General features: G+C 39.7%; 1 protein-coding gene across 1 annotated transcript; it reads left to right on the top strand.

Annotated features, from left to right (window-relative positions):
- The first annotated feature begins 1082 nt into the window (after window positions 1–1082).
- LOC115685711 (B3 domain-containing transcription factor VRN1-like) lies at window positions 1083–4347 on the top strand. Its single transcript, XM_030610804.2, has 4 exons — window positions 1083–1388; window positions 2738–3389; window positions 3475–3674; window positions 3749–4347. Exons 1-4 carry the CDS (start codon window positions 1329–1331, stop codon window positions 4022–4024), a joined length of 1188 nt encoding a protein of 395 aa, XP_030466664.1. The 5' UTR covers window positions 1083–1328; the 3' UTR covers window positions 4025–4347.
- Window positions 4348–10851: the final 6504 nt, after the last annotated feature.

Raw genomic sequence — 10851 nt, forward strand, 5'->3', positions numbered from 1 at the left:
AAATTAAAATTTGTAATAGCCACATAAGAGCTACACGGCTATCGCGTAGGACTCACGTGGCTGTTGCAACTACCATGTTACCACTTTCCGTTGGTTGTTTTAAAGGAAGGACCAAAACTTAAAAGGGTTAATATCACGAAAATCCCCAAACCGGTACATATGTGATAAATTTACTCAAAACTGATTTTTTTATCACCAAAAACTCCAATCTGGTACAATTGTGACAAATTTACCTTCCGTAAAAATATTAGATTAATATCACGAAAAATCACAAATTGGTACACCTATGACAAATAAAGGGTAAAATCCCAAACTGGTACACTCGTCAACTGCCATGTGTCATCCAACTCAGAAATTTGACAGTAAAATTTAAAGGAAATTAATAATTGGTGAAATTGTCACAGTTGTATCAATTTGACGTTTTTCGTTATAAAAAAATTAATTCATGGTAAATTTATTACAAGTATACCAGTTTAGGGTTTTCATGGTATTAACCCAACTAAAAAAGCTTAAGTGTAATTTAGAGATGAATTGTACAAAAGTCTAGGGACATTAGGTGATCATTGTAGGGTTAAACAGCAAGCGGTCGTTTGGGGACGAAGCGATAGAAGTTTTGAAAATTCAACAAGAGGTTTTGTTTTTAGTATTTGAGGACTTCAGGACTAAACCTTGTTAATTTTTTTCAAATGAGCTCCAAGTCACGAGGTTGGCAAGTTTGCAACTGCGTCTCCTTCGCATGCCAGTAGAACGCAATCCTCCTCCACACGAGACGAGATCACGAGCTGGTCCGAGGTTCGCTCACAGTATAATCCATACCTATGATCAGGAGACCACTGAGACGCTGGTAGATTTGTAATTCAAGCGGCGCTAGGCGGGTTGCACGGTAATTACCGCCGTGTCTCATCGGCTGTACCTTGTCCTTAGCTCGCTCATTCGATTCCTCCTCGTGCTCCAACGCACTCGCACGTGCAAACCACGAATGGGGTCTTGTCCCCCGAGTTAACACAGCAACGAGAGCGGAGCGACCTGGATTTGACTCAACGATCCGGGAGCATCAACTCAGCTCTCTGTCTCTGTCTCTGTCTCTCTCTTCTGCGTTTTTTTTTTATTTAGGTCAAGTTGGCCATTTCTTTAGTGTAAAAACACGCTAACAACACTAATTGACTGGAAAAAGCAGTGAAAGGGGAGTAGATCTAGAGAGGCAAGAAGCCAAGAAAAGAAAAAAACACGAGGTGGGTGTTCGTGGGAATCGGTTCTTGTGGGGTGCCAAGCACAGAATCGGCTTTGGTTGCGGAAATTTCTGCGGGACTCCTCGAGAAGCCCAAGAAATGCCACGCCCTTATTTCTACAAGCTGGTGCTCTCCTCCACAATCCAAGACAAGAGGCTGGTGAGGATTCGTTGTGTTCCTTTCGACGATTCCCTTGCGCGATTCCTCAATTCGATTGCGTTCTGTCTGTGATTGTTGTTGGCCTTGCATTTTCAAGTGGTGTTTTTCGTTGGGTTTGTGTTTTTTTTTGTTGTTGGGTGGTGATTTTTGGTAAATTCGAAGCCGCGATGACCTAGATTTGATTCGTGGCCCGTCACAATTGAGACCCAGAAAATAGTTTTGGCCAGAAATCTTGGTGAAAGAGAAAAGAGATTGAGGTCTATGATGATTGCTCTGCTATTTGGAGGCAACGGGTATACTCAACTTAGGGTGGTCAAATGGTATTAGAACTTGATTTTCCGGAGGCATTTTCTGGTCGTCTGGCCCATAGACAATACAAATTGGTGAAGTTGTGTTATATCTTAATGTGTTACCCGCTTGTTTTGTCGTCAGGAGAAAATTTTGGCCGATTTGATAAAAGGGTTTCATGAAGTGAGAAAGAGTAAGACTTCCCTCTGTGCTACTAAGCAATCATAAGAAGTGGAGGAAGGTGAATTTTTTGTTTTTCACCTTAAGTACAAAGTTTCAGTCGAAACTATGAGTGAGGAGGACAAATTGCTTTGTATGAGCGGTTGCAAAAGTATCTGCTGCATGGAAGGCTTCAAGCTCAACTTTTAATTCACCATGCAGCATTTGCTTGACTCTTTTGCGTTGCAATCTGTGGGAAACTGGTATCTGCGTGTCTTCGTAGCTTCACCTGAACAAGATAGATGCCTTTGTATTCTTGATGGCGAATCCCATTAGCTTGATATGCATGCAAACACATGCGCATGGGCTCGCCCATGCACACAGTGAGTTTGTTATAATGCTTATGTTAGGTCCATGGAACTTAGTCATTTCTTGTAAAGGTTTGGCAACGTGACTTTCTAATAATTGATAAAGGATGTTAGGAGGATAAGATTTGTAATGTTGGTATCATGATGTGACGGACAAAGTGCAATTGTGTGACTCTTAAATAAGGCTTGATCTTGACATGAGAGTAAGCTCTTGAATTGGGGGCAAACTTGTACTGATCCACGCTTTCAGTATTTGTTGAATGAACTATTCACACTGCCATTTTGCACTGTTCTAATTTTCTGAACTTCATTGCGCTATATTGGACTATTTAAAAACAGTTCATTAGAAGTAATTTGAGAATTCGTCAGGATGCAATCAAAAAGCTGCTGGCTAAACTGTCTTCTTATTTCTTTTTCTGTAATGATTCGTATAATTTATGTGGCTATTGTGATGCTGTGGTATTGTCTTTCCAGAAGGCATGTTATTTTGAGCTTTGTCTTTACATCAACTGAAAGCAAATTGCTTGACTGCAGAGAATCCCAGAAAATTTTGTCAAGAAATTCAGAGATGAGCTTTCTTCTGTTGCGACTTTGAACGTTCCTGATGGTCATGTCTGGCACGTTGGAATCAGAAAAAGTGAAAGCAAGTTATGGTTTCATGAAGGTTGGCAAGAGTTTGTGGATCACTACTCCATTGGTATTGGATACTTTTTGGTCTTCAGATACGAGGGCGGCACAACCTTTCAAGTGTTTATTTACAATTTAACAACATCTGAGATTAATTATCATTCCAATGGCCGCGTTCCTTCCGAAATGCCTCATCACAGCAGGCAGTACCATGTTTTCAAAGATATGGAAGATGATGATGCTGTCGACATATCCAGTTCCTCAACATATTACGCTTCTGGTGATTCTTTGAAAAGGAAGGCTGCCAATAGTACTGTGGATCAACTGACTTTAAGCAGGGGTTATAACCCAATGCACTTGCAGAATTTGTTCAACGGGACCGTGCATCAGCAAAAAGGTGCTGTCAACTCACATGCAGGCATGCGGCCTATTGAAGATATTGTCATTCAAGCTGGTGGGATCAAGTTCAAAACTGAAGATGAAGTGAAAGTGCAGAGCACAGATCAATCAACGCGGAAAGTCAAGAAAAGCTCTAAGAAAAAGCGGAAGAATGATCCTAGTAAGCTCTCTGAACTCAAGTTTCTTAATTACTAATGGCCTTTGATTGCAAAGAGGGTTTTCTCATTCATAGCTTCTACCTTTAGATGAGCCAATGCCATCTGCTCTACAAGAAGAGGATGGTGAAATGCGGTTTCGGTTTTATGCCAGTGCTTCCACGAGGAAGCGACTTGTAACGGCTGAAGAGAGGGAAAAGGCCATTAATGCAGCTAAAATGTTTGAGCCTCCTAATCCTTTCTGCAGAGTAGTCTTGCGTCCATCCTACCTATATCGCGGTTGTATCATGGTAATTGTAAATCTTTTAATGCATTTCTGATCTCTTTGTGCGCTGCTTAATGAGGATTCCTTTCGCCTGTGCAGTATCTGCCATCCTGCTTTGCTGAAAAGCATCTCAATGGGGTCTCGGGATTTATTAAGCTCCAGAGTACTGATGGCAAACAGTGGCCTGTTCGATGCCTTTATAGAGGTGGTAGAGCCAAACTAAGCCAGGGGTGGTATGACTTTTCTTTGGAGAACAATTTGGAGGAAGGCGATGTTTGTGTTTTCGAGCTGATGAGGGCTAGAGAGGTGCTGTTACAGGTCACTGTCTTCCGTGTCGTAGAAGAAGGTGGTCTGTTGAGCCATCATGGACGGTAACATCCAGGGGGTCTAATCTAACTAGAATCGAAAATGTTGTACTTTCCAGATGGTAGTTTCTTTCGGTTAACTGTTTTGTCTCGGTCAGTGATATGGTTTTTCTTATTTTCCCTTGTGTGGAGGTGGGTTGCAATTTAGTGTCCATATGCTCTTCGGTACAACTTAGTGGAACCTTTTGTTAGAAGCTTCAAGTCACATTCTCTCTCCCCGTGTTTTGGTAATTTCCCTCTTTCTTCGGTCACCATCGTGTCACGGCTAGGGCTGTAAATATTGTTAATTTAAGTTGGTAATGAAGTGGGCCGAGCTTCTGTCCTTGTTCATTATTCTGTAATTGGCCAGCTTGAACTCAAAGTACAGTTTCTTTTTTCCTTTGGCCAGCTTGAAGTTGATGTTTATATCTGCTTGAAGTCGCAAAGTCGGAGCCTAGTATGATCTAGGACAATATCGTGCGAAGACCTTTAGTTTCTGCCCCCACGAATCCTGGCCCCACTGGTCTCTTCCTATGTAGAAGCTGTGTGATATTCGGACATGAGATGGTGTCTGAGATTATCAGCTCCGCTAACACCGCCTCTCTCTGCCTTTCTGTTCTTTTTCTTGGCAGCAATAACCTTAACATTTTTCTTTCTTGTGATGAAGGTTATTCATGGTGTCTCTAGTGTAGAAGCACTTGGATTTCGTTCCAGGTCTTAAATGCATATTTTTTTATGAGCAATTTCAGATTATATTCATGATCATTAACCAATGCAAACGAGTTGATTAGGGTCACAACTTGGTCTTAAATTTATATTTTATGGTAACATGTGAGATGAGACTTTCGGTTTTGTGCTGTAGCTAGCTGGTTTTGTTTACACGTTCCTTGTGGTACTAGTTGATCTCCTATGATTAGGTTTTGCTCCCGAAACTATGGCCAGGTGAAGATAAAGAAAAGTGGATTCAGACATTTGAACAAGAGTTTTGCATACAAACATGAGCGCGCTTCGGTGAATGGATTGAATCAAGCGTCGTGGTTTGATGATTGGCTTACTTTCAGTTATCCTTGCTCTCGATTGTTTCCATGTTACCCTGTTTGTTTAGTTTTTGCTGGTAAGAATCGGGAGAAGTACAATTATGCTCCAGGATCCCTGGATCATGTGTTATGTCAGCCTGTCGATCATGTGGGTGCCATATGTGTGGCTCATGTGACCTCGTGTGATCAACTGTTGTGATCTATACAGAGATGGACCCGTATCTAGATAACTATATTTGTAAAGTCTGAACTTTGGGATTGCGTGAAAAAGGTGGCGTGATAATTTTTGTGGATTTGTCATTGGAGAAGATTTGCATGACAATTTTTCTGTACTTGGCATAGCCATTCAAGAATAAGGTCTGGATAAATGATGTTTAAATTTATGGAAAATTATATCAAGCATGTGTAAACTACAGGTTGTATACTCTTTAACATTAGTAGCAACATCATAACATCTAAGATGATGCTTGTGATCAATATAACACAACACGATTAGGACACTGGTATGCAAAGAGACTTACGGTAAATCGTAGAAATATAACGGAGAGAGAGAAAAATTTATAAAAAAAAAGCCATAAAGAACAAAAAAGGCAGACTTCTTTCATTGCTCTATATTTTCTTTTATTAGCTAATCTTTATTTTAAGGGTTAATATCACGAAAAATTTCAAACTGGTACATCTATGATAAATTTATTCTAAATTAATTTTTTAACCACCAAAAACTCCAAACTGGTATACCCACGACAAATTTACCATCCATCAGTTTCCGTTAAATTTTACCATCAAATTGCTAAGTTGGATGACACGTAGCCGTTGATAGGTTTATCAATTTAAGGTTTTACTCCTCTATTTGTCACATATTTACTAATTTTTTTTATTTTTCGTGGTGTTAATCCAATTTAACGGAGAGTAAGTTTGTCCCAAGTGTACCAATTTGGGGATTTTGGTAGTCAAAAAATTAATTTGAGGTAAATTTGTCATAAATGTATTAGCTTTGGGTTTTTCGTGATATTAATCTTTATTTTAAATATATTTAGTATTCACAACATTGAAAACAGGGAAGAAGAGACGTTAGGTAAGAAAAGTTCTATATCATCCAACACGTAGACCATCTTAACCTTTAAATTAATGTGCACTCAAATGTCGAAAAAACCACTCAAGAGTTCTTCCATTCCATGAAAACATGTCAAAGGCATGGTTATTAGTGTAAAGGATTTTTATCAGGTCTAATGCCGGTATAAAAGATAAATTACACATCATGGTCGACGTATATACCAATTCGGTAAGTATTTTTCTATACCGTTTTGTAGTAGACCTAACAATATCCTTAATTAAAACCTTATTTTACTTTGGATGAAATCAATACAGCCAGGGACTTAAGACGATCTCTCGAACAGAAAGTTTGCAAATGAGACTTGAACGGAGTGATAAATCTATGCGAACCCAATCACAAGGATTTGCAAACGCATAGGAATTGGAATTATATGGAATTGAAGTACATCGAGATGAAAGATAGAATTCCACTCCAGTGAATGTAGTGATCCGCGCGGGTGTGTTTGCTCGATGTCTCGAGCTCTCTTTTGTGATCTTGCTTGATGTGCTAGGTTACTGGTGCTAAACTCCGTGAACGCACTTGCTTTGGTAACCACTTGGTTTTTAACCACCGATCACTTTCTCCATGTTTTGCTCACTTCCACCCCCTTCAAGTTTCCATGCTCTCCACATGTATAATCCAGGAAAATTTCAAAGTGAGCACTCGCAGTTTGTGATCTTCACTTGGTGGAGTAAATTACCTAATAAAACACTTTGAGAAATACTTGGAACAAATTAGACCCAGAATATTCGGGGATAATTATCCAAATAGTCATAAACCTATTTTACGGATGTTAATTTAATCCTAAACTTTTCAATTGTAATCCTAAATATTTGCACGATATTTCAATGTAGTCTTATTAGCCAATTGTAGCTAAAAATTGCTGACATGGCGTCTAGCCATTGTCAGACAGTCATTCTACGTGGTATGCCGATGTTGACAATTTGTGAATTGTCACGTCAGTAATTTCTGATAGCAATTGGTCGGAAGGACTAATTTAGAATTAAATAAACAACTATAATCAGAAATAATCATGCAAATAATCAGGAATGATAAAAGGACACTCAAGATTTACATGGTTCAATTCGAGTTTCGATATGTTCATCTACAGTCTTGCAGCAAATAATCCACTATAATCAGAAAATCAAAATGTACAATCGCTCACATACTCAAATGTTAAACTCAAAGTATTTATAAATAAAAACTCAAATGGAAGTAAAAAAACTCACAGCACAACATCCATGTGTCTAGAGCTTCCTCATCATGCACCCACACGAAACGCTCCTTGTGTGGCTACAGGAACAAAGCTTGACAATGACCCTTTTACCCCTACAATAAAAAATATAATAATATAATAGCGAGTAATTTTTGTCTTTTAATAGCATCTTTTCTCTTGTTCATTAACCTACGGCAAAGGTGAGTCCAACTCTTGAAATTCACTTCACGATCAAAGTCGGATATTTATTCAACCGGGTCGGGTTTCCTAAACGACTCAAACTCGAAACATAATATAACAATTCTCTTCATTGGCTCGATGTTTGAAGCCAAATCATAATTCTCCTCATTGGCTCGATGTTTGAAGCCAAATCATAATGCTCATCATCCATGATGCACTCTCAATGCCCTGATGGGTTTTTGACTCTCTATAGATGCCAATTGTGCTCAAGCAAAACTTGAACTTCACCAAAGGAAACATGCTTAGTCATCATGTACGCCAGATTCTCTGTTGTCGCCATCTTTTTCACAGCAACCTTACCCTTCGCTAGACATCTCCGATGAAGTGGTACTTGATGTCGATATACTTCATTCACTCGTGATAACCCAGATCCTATGCTAGACATATCGCATCTTAGTTATCACAGTATATCGCAGCTTGATTATCATAGTGTATATCAATACTTTTTTATTCTAACCCAAAATCCGAGAGTAAACCTCGTAGCCATATCGGCTCTTTCACTATAAAGGTCATTTCCATGTACTTTACCTTAGTTAAAGACAAGGCAGCGTGATCCTATAAGGACACCTTCCAACTCACTGCACCACCTGCTAGCATAAACATATACCCTACTAAAGACATGCACTCATCCAAGTCACCAGAGTGATTTGAATCCATGTAATCAATGTACTCACTATCATTACTGTCCCTCCGGTACTCTATACCAATGTTTGTTGTCCCTTTCAAATATCTAATGATCTACTTCACAGCTTTCTAATGAGTTTTACCATAAAGCTTTATGTAACGGCTAACTATACTCACAACTTGTGAAATGTCGGGCCTAGAGCGTACCATATCATACATGATACTACTTATTGCACTAGAATAAGGAACATGGGATCATGCTCCTCTTCTTTCTCAGTTTACAGTGATAGCTTATCAAAAAGTTTAAAGTGTTTCGCTAATGGTGTACTCACTAATTTCACTAATTGCATAGTAAAACATGCATGAATCTTTTCAATATATTTCTTTTGAAACAGACATGAAACTCCTCCAGTCCTGTCACGCAAAATCTCCATACCCAATATTTTCTTTGCAACACCTAAATGCTTCATCTCAAACCTAGCACTCAACTGCATCTTCAACATATCAATATCATACATATCCTTAGTTTCTGTCAACATGCCATCGATATAAAATAATAGATATATCAAAGACCCATCCTCTAACCTCCTAAAGTAAACACAACTATCCATTTGACATTTCAAATCGTCCTCATTAGCCATGAAAGCATCAAAACACTTATACCACTGCCTAGGAGATTGTTCCAGCCCACATAAAGATTTCTTTAAGGAGCAAACATCATCTTCCTTACTCGGAATAGCAAATCCCTCTAACTAACTCATGTAAATCCTCTCCTCAAACTCACTATGAAGAAACACCGTTTTCACATCTAGCTGGTCTAGCTCGAGATCCTGTGTAGCAACTGAAGTAAGTAATATACGAATAGAAGTATGTCTTATCACAAGAGAGAACACCTCGTTATAGTCAATGACCTCCTGCTGTGTATACCCCTTCGCCACAAGTCTCCCATTATATCTCGTTGCCTCGACACCGATAATACCCTCCTTTCATTTTTAGACCCATTTGCTTTCAACAATCTTCCAGCTCTTTAGTACTTTGACCAACTCCCATGTCCGATTTAGATGGAGTAATTCAATCTCTTCACTCATAGCCCCTAGCCACTGCGATGACTCACTACTAGCCATCACCTGAAAGTAAGACGAAGGCTCATCTGTCTCCACCTCATCAGCTACAGTCAATGCATAAGCAATATTTATATAACCATAATGTACTGGTAGTTTAATTTATTTTTTCTGTTTGCTCGCGACTATAGTGTGCTGCGGCTATGCTGTTTGTTTAGTATCACCGACTTTAGCAACTGCGACCTCATCTCCGGTCTCAACTTATGTTACCTCCGAGGTCTCCACCTGAAGCTCCACCTCACTACTGACACCATGATCTGTTTGTTATGTTTGTAATGTCTCAAGACTCCTATGTTGAAGCATTATAGTCTTTTTGACGATCACGTCACTGTTGATTACAGAACCGGGTGATTTGGTTTCAATACACCACAACTAGTAGCCTTTCACCCTATGTGCATAACCCAAAAATAGGCACTTCTACGCCATCGGCTCAAAATTACTATCACTCGCATGAGCATATTATTGACACCTAAATTTTGGCGATCCAGTTGGTCGTTCGTTGCATAAAAAATTAGGGATCAATCCCGGTCCCTAGACAAAAAATGAGTTAAATTGCATATAGATTAGGAGCATTTGAAATAGTATTTAGACCCATATAATTGAATTTGCATTGGATCAGCGGCGGATGGACTCGAGTCGATAGCTCTGAACTTAATGAATTATCTTGACTAAGCCCACAAGTGAAGCAAAATTTGGCCAAGCCCATGTACATCATAAGAGGCCAAAAATTGAAATGCCAAGTAAAAAATATTGAATAATTGGGTAATTTCGTTTGATATTATCACAATTAGATTTGATAAGACAAAATTTTTCTTTTGGGGGAAATAGGGTATATCTCTTTAGATCTTTGAAGATTGGAAAGTTGAAACCCTAATTACACTGTACATAAAAGCTCATAGGTTCACGATCAATAGGAGGCCACACAATTGAAACACAAGGCCACATTACATTGAATGACAATACAAACGTAAAAGAATGGCAGAGAGAGCGAGGAAAAAAAAAAGAGCTTGGAGAGGGAGCGTCTCGGCCGAGTCCCTCGCGACAGCACCTTCATTGTCGCACTAGACCAGTCGCTCCCTCGTCCAAGGACGTCACTCACTGCAACCAGCAAACTCCTCCATGAAAACGACCACCGCTCCTCCTTCCTTGCAGCACAGTCGTAGACCCACGCCTCACCAGTCCAGCAATTTCACGGCCACCGAAGATCTTGCAACCTCGGTTTTCTAGCGAGCTCCATCGTTCCTCAGCCTTAGAAGTCCCTACACAACGATGCTTCGTTTGCTATACCGAGTTCTCAGCCTCGCGTAGCATTCCCAACACTAGCGCTGCTCATCACGTTGCCGACAACGCCAACAAGCCATCAAAAATTTTCAGATTACATCTTTGCGTGTTGGGTGTCTTTTGCAGGTCTTGCCGGCGAGTTTCTCACTACAAGTAGCCTTGGTCGTGCCACATCAAGCTACAGTAACGTGTTTAGTTCCATACAATCGAGTTCGATCCTGCAAAGTTCTGAAGTGGCTAAAGAGG

Source organism: Syzygium oleosum, unplaced genomic scaffold (genome assembly GCF_021117445.2).
Source record: "Syzygium oleosum isolate NSW1041296 unplaced genomic scaffold, Sole_v2.1 Sole_v2.34, whole genome shotgun sequence".
Lineage (NCBI taxonomy): Eukaryota > Viridiplantae > Streptophyta > Magnoliopsida > Myrtales > Myrtaceae > Syzygium > Syzygium oleosum.

Coding starts and splice junctions, on each gene's coding strand:
- LOC115685711 (XM_030610804.2), top strand. CDS start 1,329: ATGCCACGCCCTTATTTCTACAAGCTGGTGCTCTCCTCCACAATCCAA. Junction 1,389..2,737: donor CAATCCAAGACAAGAGGCTG/GTGAGGATTCGT, acceptor GCTTGACTGCAG/AGAATCCCAGAAAATTTTGT. Junction 3,390..3,474: donor AAAGCGGAAGAATGATCCTA/GTAAGCTCTCTG, acceptor TTCTACCTTTAG/ATGAGCCAATGCCATCTGCT.